The sequence below is a fragment of the Myotis davidii genome, unplaced genomic scaffold (assembly GCF_000327345.1).
Source record: "Myotis davidii unplaced genomic scaffold, ASM32734v1 scaffold463, whole genome shotgun sequence".
Lineage (NCBI taxonomy): Eukaryota > Metazoa > Chordata > Mammalia > Chiroptera > Vespertilionidae > Myotis > Myotis davidii.
This window is the reverse complement of record NW_006294112.1, coordinates 159,842-176,339: the sequence shown is the minus strand read 5'-3', so window position 1 is coordinate 176,339 and position 16,498 is coordinate 159,842. Positions and strand designations below refer to the sequence as shown.

Here is a 16,498-nt window from a genome sequence, read left to right as displayed (position 1 = left end):
GGGAAGGGTGAAGAGGAGGAGGACCTGAATATCGAAGACTGTTATGTCCCACAGCGGTCGATCTATGACACTGTTAGACTAAATGAACAGATAGACTCGGGTTCAAAAGGCAGCCTGGCTTCCAGGCATTTTGGAGATCGGACTTTGCCCTACAGTCACAGGACACTGGATGTTAGTTCTTTGTGCTCCAACGGTGCCCTGGCTTCTTCCAATGTGTTTGAGCTGAGAGGTCGGGAAGCTCACACCCTAGATGAAAAGATGATCTTTGATGCGCTCAAACTCAATAGCGACATCATCCGAACCACAGGATTACCCAAAGCCAAATCTCACGCGGAAAAGAAAGAGCATAGACGGTCATGGCGGATGTTTGTCCCAGCCAATTTTATGGATTATGCAAACAAAAGTGAAAGCTCCTTTGTTGAACCTACTGATGTGTCCCAGGCTGTCAGCAAGGCCAGCAAGTGCAGGTGGGGGACCAATTCCCTCACGTCGGAGGAGGAGGACTCTGGCTTATGCAGCCCTCCAGCCGAGAGGGAAGAAAAACAGGCCATTTTAACTGGAGAGCAGTCACAAATCAGAAGCGTGTCTTCTGCTGAAGATGTTCATATAGCAGAACAGCATGCACCATTCCTTCCTGCCCATTCCACTAGTGAACAGAAAATCCCATTGCTTTCCTGTAGAAGTGCCCACCCTGAGGAGAACTTCAAAATGATTTTACATGGTGTTTCTCCCCTGGAGGAGACAACTGGTGTGAATGGTCAGAGGGAAATCCATGGTGAAACCTGCTGCCTGCAGAATGACTGGAAAGAGACCCCTGTGAAGTGTGACCCATTAATTAGAGATGGAGAAAACGAGTGTATCTCTAACCCAGGAGGAGAAGGGAAAAAATATGGACCGGGAGAATTCCACATCACAGCAGAAAGCAGGGAATGGAAGGCAGATTGTCCTGAGGATTTGGGGCGCTCTCATTTAGATTTGGGGGGCAATCACGTAGACGGTGGTAGCAGAAGCTTAGGAGAAAATGCGACACTGTTAACACCATGCGATTCGGAAGACTCGAACCCTGCACCTAAAGGGGAAGGGGAGGCTTCTCTTTCTGCCCAGGAGATGGAGGTGGCCCATATGAAGTGCTCCCCGAAATTCAGAGCAGCGAGAAAGAAAGCTCCCAGGAAAACCAGGGCCCGGGCAGGAGTATTGGACACAGTCTGTAATGGCTTTCAGTCAGTTCAGGTAACTCATGGAAACGTGAAACCCTGCCCTGCCAAATTCTGTGCTTCTGTTCTCAAGTGGTCACTGGTGTTTCATCTGAGGGTGGGGGTGACTAGTGCCCTACGAGATGCCAGATATTGATAAGTTGATCATTACAGCAAACTAATTAGGTGGGGGTTTGGGGAATGATTATTCCCAGCTGTCGAGAGTCCTGCTATTGGTTGTGCAGCTGGTGGCTGTGTGCCATCACTTAGAATGCCTCCACTGTGAATTTATGTGAACGTTCAGCTTTTACACAAATTGTGGTTTAAGACACTGCCATTTAGGGGCAGTTACATTGGATTTATTAAGCTTGAACAGGCTTAGTCATGAAGGTACAAACACAATATTATATTGTTGTGGTCTGCGAAGTACTCCACTCAAATTAAGGATGTTTTAAAATGTGCTGAAAGTTTTCTCTCAGTAGCTCTGCATGTGGCAGTAGAGAAGTTAACGTTGTGCTGTATTTTGCAGCCCCGATAGCTAGCGCCTGGCTTTTTGTGAGTGGTGAATGAGGTAAGAAAGTGAAGGGTGCAGCCCCGTAATAAGCAGAGGTTGTTTGTCAGGCCTGTAATTTTTTTCTTCCCACTTAGACTGAAGTTCAGTTATTTTGGTAGTTTTTCTAAGCTCTTCTGGTAAACTTTGCCTCAGAGGTAATTTTATTTTATTTTAAGCTTCTCTCTGTGTGTGTGCTTATGGACTAGGTTAAGGGGAAAGTCTCTCTTGATAAGTATTTTGCTACCCCTGAGAGATAAGGGATTTGGACAATTTCAGAAAAGTTTCTCAGTCCATGAAATAATTGCCCGAGTCAGCAGTGCCCCTTTCCTTGAGCATGCTTTAAATGACATGCTAGTTTAAAAGCTTGGCTAAGTACATTTTTATGTAAAGGATCTTGCAGTTTATTTGTAGGAAGTAATGAAGCTCTTAGGAGTACATAGATTCTTTAGTAGTTAACTTTTATAGCCCTTAGTATATTTTTGTAGTACTTCAGAAAATTACCACAGACTCACTTAGACCTACTCTGATATGCAACTCTAAAATTAATTTCTTTAAAACCAAGGTAAGAAAGAGATTAAGGCAATTTACTACAATATTATATTAGGGTGCGCTTTTTTCCATCCTGAAAATTATCTGAGAGGGAGAATAGAACTTTTCCCTGAATCCTTATATACAAGACAAGTTCTTGGGCTTAAGAATGTAGCAGTCCCTCCTCCTCTTGTGTGTGTGTGTGTGTGTGTGTGTGTGTGTGTGTGGTAAAACATATCTACAGCGATTCATAGAAGTAGTAACTTAGAAAGTGGTATGGAAAAGAAATAGAATCATAATACAGCACCAAACTCTATTTTTACCACCTTGTCTCAACTTTCCATTGCCTTACTAAGTAAATTTATGCCTTTTAAAAACTTATGGAAACTTGTGTTTTTGTTCCTCAGTGACTTGGGGAATTCTTATAATTTGTTTGATTATGTGAATATGGTATTGTTATATAGAAACAGTTCTCCAGTGTGGAAATTGTCTATATAGGAGGGGACTTCTAGAGGAAATGATCATTTATTTGTTTGCTGTTCCTTAATGTACTCATTCATACAATAACACGGAAGTAGCCTGCTTTTGGGTCTTGGCCAGAGTCGAGAGAGCTTGTCTCCTGCAGCCTCTGCATCTGAAAATTGTTTTCCATACTGTGCCTGAATTTTATCTTAAGTACTGTTTTGATATTTGCCTTTGTTATGTTTTGTATGTTCTGTTTAACTGTTTGTTCACTTGGGCTATTGATATATTTGTATAGTGCCCTATAGTATAACAGCTCAGAACCCAAACCTTGTCTTACCTTAATATCTTAGCTGAAACTTTCCTTCCTGAGTTAAATTAACTTATTTTCTTTATGACATCCTTTAACTCCTGTATTAACTCCTGTATAAATTTAATTTAATTTGTCTATGAAAATGTTGATCTACGCCCCTCCCCCCACCCCCCAGTATAATCTGTTTAGGAGTTGATATCGTTCATTCCAAGACATAATACTATTTTTCTATACTGATGTTTATTTGGCAAATAATCATCAAGTACAATATTGCATGTTAGGTACTATGGGAGATCCAGGGCCTGAAACTATTATAAGGAAAAGAGAACTTTCTGCTTCCATGGAGCTTGCATTTTGCTCTAACACGGTAGCTCTTTGGACAATTACAGGCAGGCACCTGGGGACCATAAGTTGGATGGGAGGAGGAGTCCGGTTCAGGGGGCAGTTCTGGAAAGCTGCTGATAGGGGAGGCAGTGACCAAAGCATAACCACAGTTGCTGTGCTGGTGATATGTGTGATCAGGTCCTGGGGTGAGGTCTACATGCCTCTTGCAAGCCTATTGGCATCTTGATAGAAATTGAGGGGGCTAGGTGTTTAGGGATACATACTACTGCAGTGCTTGCCTATGCCATTTTTCCTTTTCCGATCCCTGCATTTTGGCCCATCTGGCAAGTCATAGATTGGCATCTTGGCTCACTTTATCATCTTGTCAGTGATTCATCAAACTTTAATGCCAGCTAACAGCAGGCATTTTTAGAAGAGCCTATAAGAACCCTTGCCCAATAAATGGGTTCATCTTGGACCCATCTTATTTTGTTCATTAGCAATACATTTTTATACTATAGTTAAATTGGAATGATAGAAAATTTCTAGTGGTATGATAATGAAACAGTAAAGAGAGGACATACACTGTTTTCTTGGTTTCATAGGTAATCTGATTAAATGCACTTAGACTATTACTATTTTGTATTCATGAATAGTGTTAATAGTATTATGAGTTTATATTTGGTTAACTTTCTAACTCTTATTAATAAGGTTGCTATGATATGAATAATATCATAGCAACAAAAATTATCTTTATCTCTAATGATTGATATCCAAACACTGAATAAATGTTTATATTTGGTGGTTATTAGGTCATATAATTCATATGATTATTGCTGTTTCAACTGCAGGTATTCCAAAAAGAAGAGATTGAACCCTTGCAGGTTAAACAGCAAGATGTAAACTGGTTGGGCCAGGGCCTAATTCAGAGTGCTGCTAACAGCACCAGCACCCAAGGTTTGGAGCAGGACCTGGACGATGTCAATGCCAGGTGGAAGACTCTCAATAAAAAGGTAACTTTCCCTTCCCCTTCGCTGTCCTTTCTGTTTGTTGTCATTCACTAGCATTTGTTGTGACCACAAATCGTATTTACAGTAGCCAGACTTCCCTAAACATGACCACTTTTTTATATTGCTATAAACTGGATGGCCCAAACTCCAGTGCCTACAGGGCTTGTTAGGAAGCATAAATGAAAGGAGCCAGCTGGAGGAAACAGGGCCTCTCCCTGTCATTATCTGGACTTTGATAGAGGCGCAATAGTGCAGGGGTAATGGCAGGTGGCCCATGACCCTGTCCTGTGTTGAGAGACCTCATGCACCTCTAAAGGCACAGTAACCACTTAGCTCCAGCAAAGCATTGCCTTGTAGGGGTCTATGCTCACTGTTGCTAAAGAATATATTTACTTCCAAGGAACCGGGAAATCTCACTTTTTTAGTGAAATCTTCTAACTTTCAAATGTCAGCAACTAATTCCACTGTATAATAGGTCACACTGTGCAAGTGAAAGCAACTATGCCTGTCTATCTGCCGTGGACTAAGGGTTGCCACCCTCCTGATAGACCATTGACAGCAAATGTTATTTTACTTATAAGGTAGAGATTCCCACCTTTTAAAAAATACGCATGCGGGAAATAATGCTCTGATACCTTAAGGAGATAATGCTGACGCACAATAGCAGATCTTCACGTGACATACATTATCAGAGAATTGTTATTAGATGGCAGTGCCTGTCTGGTGGTGGTGGTGATTGTTCGCATACAGATTTTGCTGCATTGAAATCTTAAGCATCGCCAGGTCTCACACCCACATTCATCATTCTTTGAAGGCGGATTCATATTGTAGCACACTTTGAACACAATTGGAATGCAGTGTCAGATGAAAATATATTCCATAGTGCTTAAAATACCTTGCCAACTACTTTTTTAGTCCAAAAAGGAGATCTATGAGAAGGGCAGTACGGTATTGTAGGACCCAGAGATTCCATTTACTAGAAGACAAAGGCCCTGGTCAGTTAAATAAGGACTCAGAGCTTGGAGCTAGAAGAATTTAATTGGATACTTTATAGTTATTTTGCCTAGCAAAACAGAATTCTCATTCTCTCTGTTATAATAGTTATTTTTTAATCGTAGTCTTTTTTTATCACTATCCCTGATATGCATCAGTAGGAAATAAAAAAATGAATCTCAAGGATAATGATAAAAGGGACTAATGCGTTGTTTCTTTCAGCAGCCTGAAAATATTTCAGTCATTCATTGCTAATCATAAATGCATTGGATATTTCCAAAATCGCAGAGATTTTGTCTTTTACATTGACTGTTTTTGATGGCAACCTTATCTTCTTGGCTTACTTGCTAAACATTGATGCTATTCTACCCCCATCCTGTCCACTATCTATGCTTTGGGTAGATTTTATATGAAAAGGAAAAGAAAATTTGTGACCAAATAGGAAGATAAACATGAAAAGTGGTGGCCAGTAGGCAATTTCATTGTTGTATTAAGTTAGTAAATAAGTGGGACCAACTGGAACTTTGCAGGTGGCCCAGCGAGCAGCCCAGCTGCAGGAGGCCCTGCTGCACTGCGGGAGGTTCCAGGATGCCTTGGAGTCCCTGCTCAGCTGGATGGTGGACACTGAGGAGCTTGTGGCCAATCAGAAGCCACCATCGGCCGAGTTCAAAGTGGTGAAGGCCCAGATACAAGAGCAAAAGGTAAGTCAGTGCTGCTTTTGTATTGTGTTTCCTGTGCCATATTAATAATGAGACTCTTTTTATATGTTAATAGGTTATCTCAGTTAACTGGTTGCTGATGTTCTAGATATTATTTTGTTGTCCATTTAACAAATATTTATGGAACCATGTGCCTCGGATCAGACGTTGTTCTGGGTGCTGGAGGTATATCACCAAATAAGAAAGATAAAATTTCCTCACTGAGATTACGCTTTTGTGGGACAGGAGCAACAGGGAGAGAGAAACAATAAAGCAAATAAGTAAATTGTGATAAGTTAGCAAGTGATAAGTAAAGCAGGGATGAGAGATAAAAATTAGAAAGTGATAACAAGAATGAGGGACAGGAAATGCTTGAGTAAAGGGTGTATGTTTGTGTGTGTGTGTGCAGTTTTAAATAGAGAAGTCAAGGAAGAACGGGACTTAGGAGAGAAATATCACTGTTCCCTTATATATTAGGTTGATCATATGAGATTGCTTTTAGTATAGATTAAATACTGAAGAAGCAAATATTTGATTCACATATGCTAAGGAATGTGCTGTTGTGTCTTTTGACACTCGGTAAGGACCAAGTTGGAAAGACACACTCATTAGAGGGGTGATGTCTACCTGGGACCTCACATACAGTTGTGCTCCCATTGGTGCTGGTCACTTAGGTCGCATTTAGTGATGTTCTCAGTACTAACTTGTCAGCCATGACATGAAAGGACATGTGGGAGGGGCCTGCAACACAACATATTGGTGAGGTTTCTCCTGGATGAAACCTTAAGAAGAAGGGAATGGAATAAGAAGCTTCATTTAATTATGATATTCAGAATTTTGAAGACTTTTGTATTGGGAAATTAACCTATTAGAAATAGTTTTAGAGGTAAGAATTAAACATCACAGGAAAAACATTGCATTTAGGCAATTTTTGAATAATATGTATACTGTGTATAAAATAATATATAACATATGTAATATTCAAAATATATAATATATAAAATAACTGCTGCCATTCGCAGTTTAATTTAAATCTTTATAATTCTCCCAGAGTTGTTGAACTTATGCTTAGCCAACAAAACCTATTTGCTGATTTTGCTTTCTTAATTGCCAGAGGCTTTGCTATTAAAGTTGATCAAAAGTAATCCACTTAAGTAGTTTTCTTTAGCGCCTAAACCACCTGGTGGACTTTGATTTTATAATGACTCTAACCTGTGTCAAGAGAGTTTGTGTTTCTTCTTTCTAAATGTGTGTCTTTACCTCCTACTTTGTTGGTCTTGATTACAAAATGAAAGTAAGTGAATGCACTTCTGGATACCCGTCCATGTCTTTACTCCTTAACTGTCGTCTGTCAGGATCAGATTAAGGAAACAGTGAACTGGTTGGTGTTTTATCCCCTGTGCCACTCTCATTGTTGTTAGTTAACATGGCGCCTGTGCGTAGATAGCCTGGCTCATGAAATATTTGCTTGTTTAGGTAAGAGCAAGGGAGCCCTGAGCTCTGCCCACCTATATGAAACATTCCATTCCATGCTTCTTCAAGTATTTACTTAGAATTGAACTGAATTTTTGTCTCCTGCTGCTAAATCCTGAAATATTAGTCTTATTTAGCCAGCTTTGGAGAGTTCTCATACATTCCACCCCCTATTCCTTTAGGGAGTGATATTTAAAAGCTCTTGTTTGGTTTCCATCCTCATGGAGGATTTTAGGAGCGAACCCCACCCGGGGAAAAGAGCCGAGAGCCTGGGCATTGGCCTCACGAGCTTTGTGAACTTGGTCTGTGTCTCACCTTCTCTGCCTGTACTGCATTGTTTAACACCGGAAAAGGGTTTGAAAACAGTAATGACGTGTAATAATCTGTTTTGTCTTCATGGGACAGATAATTGTTGAATGTATAGGACATTCCCATTTCATTACAATAATGGGAGCAGGGGAGTTATGCTAAGCAGCATCTTCTACCCCATTATTTTACATTAAAAATTATTAATGAGTGGCTTGGTGGCCTTGTCAGTATTGGTTTTATCCACCATGAAAAGCCCCTAACCCAGTGTCTGACACAATCACAATGAGTCATTAAGCAAAATGAGTTACTCTTAAAATCCTACTTTTCAGATCCTTTTGCATGTGAATTCATACAACATATATATTTTGGGCACATAACAAAAGTGCCTAGAATAGATTTTTCTTTATGTTGATACAATTATTCCTTTGACTTTTTTATATTTATTGTGTTTTTTTTCAAGCTTCTCCAAAGATTGTTGGATGACCGCAAATCTACTGTAGAGGTAATCAAACGAGAAGGAGAAAAAATTGCTGCCACAGCAGAACCTGCAGATAAAGTAAAGATTTTGAAACAACTGAGTCTCTTGGATAGTAGATGGGAGGCATTGCTTAATAAAGCTGAAACAAGGTAACAAATACTACTTCCGATCTTTCCGGGAGAGAAGCAATGGCTTTAATACAGATATTTATTTGGTAATACTTTTCTTACGTTTATCATGTGACCACAGATAGCAAGGGCTGTGTGTGGTACTTCTCTCCTCATGCTCCTAAAAGGTGTCTTATAATCACCAGACATATCCGAACTCTTGATTTTAAGAAATCCTTTCTCAGAGGAGTGAGTTACTCACTTGTTTATCACATAGTTATTGCCTGCCTGCTATGTGTCAGGCGCAGAACTGGGCCTTGGGTTACAGGGATGAAATGGAAAGATCATCTGTGTCCTCAGATAGGGTACAGTCTAGTAGGGTTTTATAGCACTGGGAAAGTAATGACAAATGTAACGTTTCAAAGCAAAAATACAGGGTGCCCTGGGAGCATTTAATAGGAAGAACCTAGTCTTGGGGCAGGGAAGTGACAGCTAAGTTATCTTCTAAAGGAGGAGTAGGAGTTAGCTAGGAAACTAGGCAGGTGAATGGCTCCACTTTGCACTCAACATTGCTGTATTTCATTTCTGCATTCTCTCCATTGACCAGTTTTTGAGTAGTAGCTACATTAAAGTGTAGCCACATAGACTTTTTGGGTTGAAAATCGATGAACCACTGGATAGAATATTTCCATACATTCCTACCTCCTTTGGAGCTAAAATGGTGAAAAGAAAAATTTGGCTGACTTTGGATAATGGAGTAGAATTAATTATATTTCTAGGACCATAGCATAAGGTGCTCCTGAAGAGGGTAAAGGTTTCATGTTGACCTATAATACATGTCAGTAGATTATTCCTTCTCTGTAATGCCCCAGGACACTGTGTCCTGGCTCCCATGGACAAAAAATGTGTCCAATAAATATTATCTTATTGTCATTATTATTGAGGATACTGTTGTTATAATTTTACTATTGTTACTATTATTATGATAACTATTATTATTTTAAATATTATAACTAAGTTGCTAAAGACTTTCATAAGATTCAGGCACTTGAGGTTGGTCTGTTGTTCAACTTTAGTTTTATTTAATAGAACCATTTTAACATGTTCTTTAAATGTGAGCGATATTAATTTTAGCCCTAGAAATTTTCTACAAAAAAATGTTTGGAACAGAATTCAGAAGCAAGAGAGTGAAGGTTTTTGTTGAATATTTCACACAGTCTTCATCCCTAACGGACCTTTATCTTGGCACATTTGTAGGAATCGTCAGCTGGAAGGTATCTCGGTGGTAGCACAACAATTTCATGAAACCTTAGAACCACTGAATGAGTGGCTTACAACCATAGAAAAGAGGCTGGCGAATTGTGAGCCCATAGGAACCCAAGCGTCTAAACTGGAGGAGCAAATTACACAGCACAAAGTAAGATACTCATCACACATTTCTAAGATTCTGTTCTCCATTCCCTTCTTGGTTTTATGACATAAATTTGAGTTATGTATTTTTTTTTTATGAGTAATTGTGAATTAAATCCATTTCAAATGTCAACTCTTCATTCTATTTGTTTTTATTTTCATTTGTCCATTCTGTTTGTTTCTCTTTTTTAAAACTTTATTTAGGCCTTAGAAGATGACATCATCAATCACAATAAACATTTACACCAGGCTATTAGCATTGGCCAATCCTTAAAGGTTTTGAGCTCCAGGGAGGATAAAGATATGGTGCAGAATAAATTAGACTCCTCTCAAGTGTGGTACATTGAGATTCAAGAGAAGAGTCACAGCAGGTCTGAGCTCCTCCAGCAGGCCTTGTGTAATGCTAAGATTTTTGGGGAAGATGAAGTGGAGCTGATGAATTGGCTGAATGAAGTACATGACAAACTGAGCAAGCTCTCAGTCCAGGATTACAGCACTGAGGGTCTGTGGGAGCAGCAGTCTGAACTTCGGGTATTTTGATTTATTTTATTTTATTTCTTTCATTTTGGTTGTCATTATTTTCTGAGTCTTCCTTATTTCTGTATTATTTTATGTTCGTTTTGATTTAGGTGTATCGCTGTACTCAAGAAATGCTTTGTGTGTACAGATTATTTTCAGTGAACTAACCTTAAAAAAGAGATTGAATGTATCCAATAGCCGATTTTTCACTTTTCATTTCTTATTTTATTGCCATATGCAAAGACCCATAATTAACTAGTGCTCCAATATCTCCACACAGCTCATTTCATAGGGCCCTAAGTATTTTCTGAAACAGAGAGTGCTGTCAGTTGTGGTAGATTAACCTGGGACCTGGGCCACAGTGACAGAAAGAGGAGGGTAAACATGGGACAATAACGAATATTTGAAAATGTGGGTGTTTACTCAAGTATATCTCTATAAAACCTAATTAAAGTCCTGTAATATTAACTAATACTAATGTGTATTTAATTTTTCTTTCCCCACATGAAAATGGTACCTGCCTTTTAGGTTCTGCAAGAGGACATACTACTCAGAAAACAAAATGTAGATCAGGCATTACTAAATGGTTTAGAACTACTTAAACAAACAACAGGTGAGATATCTTTTAAATTAAGTAATTATAGAGTCAACATTTAGCATTGCTTTCAAATTATTTTAGGAATGAGGGAAAACAAAAACTTTTTCATTTGTGGGCCACTCCAAGCCTCCATTCTAGAGAATGCTTTGAGGACAGACGAAGTTGGGTGGGAGTATGATCTCACTTTTTTTCTCATGATCTCACTTGAGTTCTTAATGGAAGTTGAGTGTATTACTCATGACACAAAGCGTCGTGGCACAGGAGATGGTCAGAGGAGCTGATGCTGGCGTTACATTGGTTTTCCACTTGCAGAAGGCTGTTGTTCTAGATGAGCGCATAGACTGTAGACAATATTTTTTTTATATATATTTTAAGACAGACTGCATTCAGTGATACATACTGTGGCTAAACCCAGGTGTCATATCTTCATGCTTGAACTTACTAAGCAAACAGATACAACCTAACTTGTTTTAGTAATTCCTTTGGCTATTGGAAAGTTTCGCTAGACCTATATCCAGTTCATGTGCATGATGGGGCAAGTACCAAGTTGGAGAAATTCATTATAGTATCTAGAGCCTTGAACTCCCAAGTCTGAAGCCCAGGACACAATTTCTCTGTGTGTATGAAAATGAGATAGAGGAATCATGCAGATGAGTATATTATTTTTAAATATATGCACACATATATGCCAGGCACTGTTGTAAGCACTTTGCAAATATAAACTCATTGAATTTTTATCACAATTTTATGAAGTCGGTTCCATTCTTATCCTCATGTAATGAGTGATAAGTGGCCAGCAAGGCCACAGATTCAAAGTTTTTCGGCCAGGAAATCGGTATTGGAATCCAGACTGTTTTTAACTCCTCTGCTTGAGAGCTGGAAGCACCATACAGAGAGATACAAAGGTGATCCTTTCCACATAACTGAAGGCACTGTGGTCCCTTCCAGTTGCCATATTTGCATTTCCAGACCTTTTAATATTTGCCAGAAATCCTGGGAAAGGTTAAAACCCAGAAAAGGGCCTTTCTTGGATCAGAACTTGTTTTCTGTGTTTTTAAAAATATTTGTTATTGATTTCAGAGAGGACGGGAGAGGGAGAGAGAGAAGCGGTCAATGATGAAAGAGAATCATTGATCAGCTGCCTCCTGCTCGCCCCACACTGGGGATGGAGCCTGCGACCCTGGCATGTTCCCCGATGTGGAATCGAACTGTGATCTCCTGGTTCATAGGTCGATGCTCAACCACAGAGCCACGCTGGCCGGGTGGGTCAGAACTCCTTTAGAAAAATGTTTCCTAAAGTTCCCCCCTCATCAGCATATAATCATATCTGAAGAAACCCTTCCTTTTGCCCCCTCTCTCTTTCCTTTCATGAGCTATAACATGCCTTTGAAATTTTAGGTGATGAAGTTTTAATAATTCAAGATAAATTGGAAGCTATTAAAGCAAGATACAAAGACATTACTAAATTGAGCACGGATGTAGCCAAGACCCTGGAACAGGCCCTGCAGCTTGCAAGCCGGCTGCACTGCGCACACGAGGAGCTCTGCACCTGGCTGGACAGAGTGGAGGTGGAATTGCTTTCATATGAGACTCAGGCTCTGAAGGGAGAAGCTGCAAGCCGAGCGCAGGCGCGACAAAAAGTATGCTCTGATTTATGCACCTGGGACCCGTTGGTTATCTTGAGGGGGCGTCTTATTCACACAGGAATGAAGCGATCTCTCTCCCGTGTCATTACTGGCATGCTAAAGGATGCCTTGGTGGGCGGGGGCCCAACAGAAATTGGCAGCAGGTCAACTGCGTAAACTTTTAGGAACCCAGAGATGAAAACAGTGCATTATAATTTATTTTCAGAGTCTTACAATGTATTACACAAGAGGCAGGATGACGAAAACAGAAAAATAAAATCAAGGAAAAGGATCACCGTTTGCAGAGATGCACGTAATTTGGTTAGAATAACACTGTTTTTATGAGACAGATGCATAATGTGAGGTGGTTTTTAAAGTTATATTGCAAATGTGGTCTTCTATCCTGCTAATCATCTTTTTTTTTCAGAGATATCAGCCTGCCTTTCTCATCCCTGAAGTATGATCATATGTGGGGGAAAGGGAGTCGGTGAGGTCAGGCTTGCTGAGCCTGTTATGATTCAGCTGGGGTGATTTAAAGCCAGTGTGTCCTCATTTCGAGGGCCACTTGATTCTGGCTTGGACTTCCCTCTTTATTTTACTTCCAGGGTACCCGATGACTTAGAGGTTACCAGACAACAAAGAATAATACAAGATAACTTGCTAGGTTTTGTTTCCCAGCTTATAGACATTCAGTTTAAATTTCAAGGGTGAAATCTTGCCATGTTGACAAATGAATTGTCCTTCAGAACTTTTCAGGAAACACTTTCCCTTTTGCTTGAAATAACAAAGGTTTCTAGAATTTAGCTGAAACTCAGGGTGCCAGTGCATCGCATTGTTGGCCTGCAAAGCATGTTAGCCCCAAATACATTTAGAGGAGAAGCCTGTTCAGACATGTAAGCAATTACCCACAGGTCTGTATGCTTTCTTAATTCTGTTTTCAGGAGCTGAAAAAGGAAGCTAAGAGCTGCAAAGCCTTACTGGATTCCCTTAATGAAGTGAGCAGTGCCTTACTGGAACTGGTGCCCTGGAGGGCGAGAGAGGGGCTTGAAAAAATGGTGGCGGAGGACAATGAGCGCTACCGATTAGTGAGCGACACCCTCACGCAGAAGGTGGAGGAGATCGATGCTGCCATTCTGAGATCACAGCAGGTAGGGGCTAGTGGTTTGTTGTCTAGGCAATACATTTCCCCCAGTTGTTCCCAGAGCTTTACCTGAACAAAGATTTCCGATAACAGCGTTTCATTCATTGGTTCTGCTTCAAAAGTGAAAGGAGGGATTTGAAAAGAATTTGGTTACTTTGACATCTGAGTGCAGGGGCACGGCTAATCTGCACATTGTCAGCAGCCATCTGCCTCTCTGTTTCCCAGACGGATCCTCACCAGATCAGCCACTGGGTAGATCAGCCCTGCTTTCCAAAGAAAACTCTTTTTGTGCACATATATGCACATGACGAATGCTAATGTTATGCATTGGCTAAGTCTAATCTGTATGCAAGTAAATATTTTGAGTTATCATGTACATCAGTTACTAACTGGTCATTTGCATGGAGCTATGGCAAAGAGAGGCTGTCGTCTTTCTAACAAGGACAGAGTTGTGCTGGTAGAGCTTTTTTCTGTGAAGGGGAAAATGATAGTTTTCAATCTCTCTGTGACTCACATGGAGTTGGAGTTCCAGAGAGTTTTATAGGCACCCGACTATTAGCCACAGCTCCCTCAGAAAACTGTGGCCAACGAAGGGGGGGGGGTCCTGGAAATAGAAGTTTATAATACGTGTTTTGATTAACTTTTATTGAAATCTCTGGATATTTACATTAAGTCATCAGAGCCTTATTGCCAACTTTCTGGGATGGGGTGAGTGCAGTGACTGTAGAGCAGAGCGTGAGAAGGTGTCTGACTAAGCTCTCGCTAGTACCAGCCAAGAGCAAGAAGCACAAATCAAGCAGACTGTGTGGGAGCATCCGAAATTAATTTTCTAAGGTTGCCGTCAGAGTGTGATTTATACGGTTCTGGGGCACATGCTTCACTGCTCATTTCAGTGCTGCGCTCAGGAGTCACAGAGGCAGACAAAGTACAATGGTAGCAGAAGGCCTGCCTAAGAAATGTTTGCGGGGGAGGGCATTCATGCCCGCGGAATGTACTTTCACGACTGTTTTCAAATCTTGGGGGAACTGTATGCCTCATTATTATAAGGAAATAAGTGTGCTTGTTTGTGAAGTTTATTCAATTAGTTGAAAGTACCGAATTTTTTTTTCCACTGAAATTTATTCCAAAGTTTCGGAATTGGCTCTGCAGACTTCTCTATAAATAGCAAGACAAATATTCTGTTCTCTTGGGAGTAGTTAACTGTGGTTGGCTAGCTCAGTGCAGCAAGATAGTACTAAGGGCAAGGTGACAGGCTGAGCTTGTGTTGGTTAGTGAGCTCAAATATGTGTCCAGTTCTATTCAGGGTTTCGCAAGTGGTTTCCAAAACACTTCTAGTACCCAAAATATATATTCTTTAGGAAAATCACATTTTTTTTTCTGATAAAAATAATTCCTTGTAGAAAATGTTAAGATTTTCTGAAAGAATACAGACAAACCCGCGGAAGAAAGAATGTGTAAACAAGTGGTCTCTGTCCTCCCGGCCTACCTTCTGAGAGAGAGAGAGAGAGAGAGAGAGAGAGAGAGAATGTGGATAGTAAACGTATCTTAGTACCAGCAGGTCATACAGCTCATGTTTATGTCATTAATATCTTCTGGTTGTTCATCTGTATTTGTTCTGCATTTATGTGTGCATTCCTTTGAAATGCCTGCAAATCTGTCCAATGGAATACCTCGAGTAATAAAAAAAAAACACACCCCACAAAACAGTAAAATTAACTTAACTGATCAAAATAAAGGAAGGGAGGGAGGGAGGGAGGGAGGAAAACACACGGTTTAGAGCTGGGAGGAAAATGTGCAGTGTGGTGAAGTGACCTGCCTGTGGTCCCACAGCTAGTATGTGGTGGAGCCACAACCAATTTCACCCAGACCTCATTTTACCACCCTGGAGTGCCTCCTTATAAATTACACAGGGAGGGGAAACCCTGGGGGTGGTCCTTCTTTCCCTCACCTCCTTCATTAATCTGAAGGAAGGTGCCGTTGCTATAGGGAAATGGAAGTATGTAGTGAGGCTATTTCCAGTTTATAAGGACTGGGAGCCATGAGAATGCAACACCAAAGGATCGTGGAGACCACTCTCCAGGCAAGTTTAAGAAGAATTTGGAACCTGCCTTTCTGATTTGGCAGAGATTTTAGTTTCACACTCAAAAGAGTAGTTTCTACATTCATAATTTTCAGGTTTATAAAGGAGCTAATATGTCACTGCAATTATTTTACAACTTTTCCCACATAAAGATGTTTTGAATTAGGACTGGAGTGCAGTTTGATACTGAGACATTTGTTTTCTGTTTACCCAGTGATAATACATCATGAAGTATAAAAGGCATGTGATGCAAAATAAAGAAAAATCTTCAGACCTGATATTAGCCACGTGTTCTATACTGTATACTTTTTGTGGTATATACAAATCATCTACCATTCTGTCTCTTGTCCATGTAAAACATGGACATGATCTGACCACAGCCCATCTTTTTAGACATGTCTTTAGACACATACACTTTGTGTTAATAGCACTGCTCCATCCCAGATCCCAACCACCAAGATAACCACACCCACCAGTGACAGGGTGAGGATATGTGCCTTGAACATGACTTGGTAATTTTTAAATTTGTAGATTTCATGTTTTGTCTTGGAGTAACCTGGTTAAATTAAACTAAATTTTGAATACCTGTTTTCCAAGCAAATTGCTCTTAGGATGTTTCATCTTTTGCCACATTAAGGTTGTTTACATAACCGGTCCAGATCCAGTACCTTAATAATGTTACTA

At 40.2% G+C, this 16,498-nt stretch overlaps 1 protein-coding gene across 1 annotated transcript in view; it reads left to right on the top strand.

The window, feature by feature from the left end:
* The window catches only part of LOC102755197 (dystonin-like), a 172,493-nt gene that overhangs the window by 91,559 nt on the left and 64,436 nt on the right, over positions 1–16,498 (top strand). Inside the window, 8 exon segments of the mRNA XM_015566826.1 lie at positions 4,225–4,386; positions 5,907–6,077; positions 8,317–8,483; positions 9,699–9,858; positions 10,056–10,382; positions 10,899–10,983; positions 12,367–12,608; positions 13,535–13,741. Coding sequence (XP_015422312.1) covers positions 4,225–4,386; positions 5,907–6,077; positions 8,317–8,483; positions 9,699–9,858; positions 10,056–10,382; positions 10,899–10,983; positions 12,367–12,608; positions 13,535–13,741 — 1,521 coding nt within the window.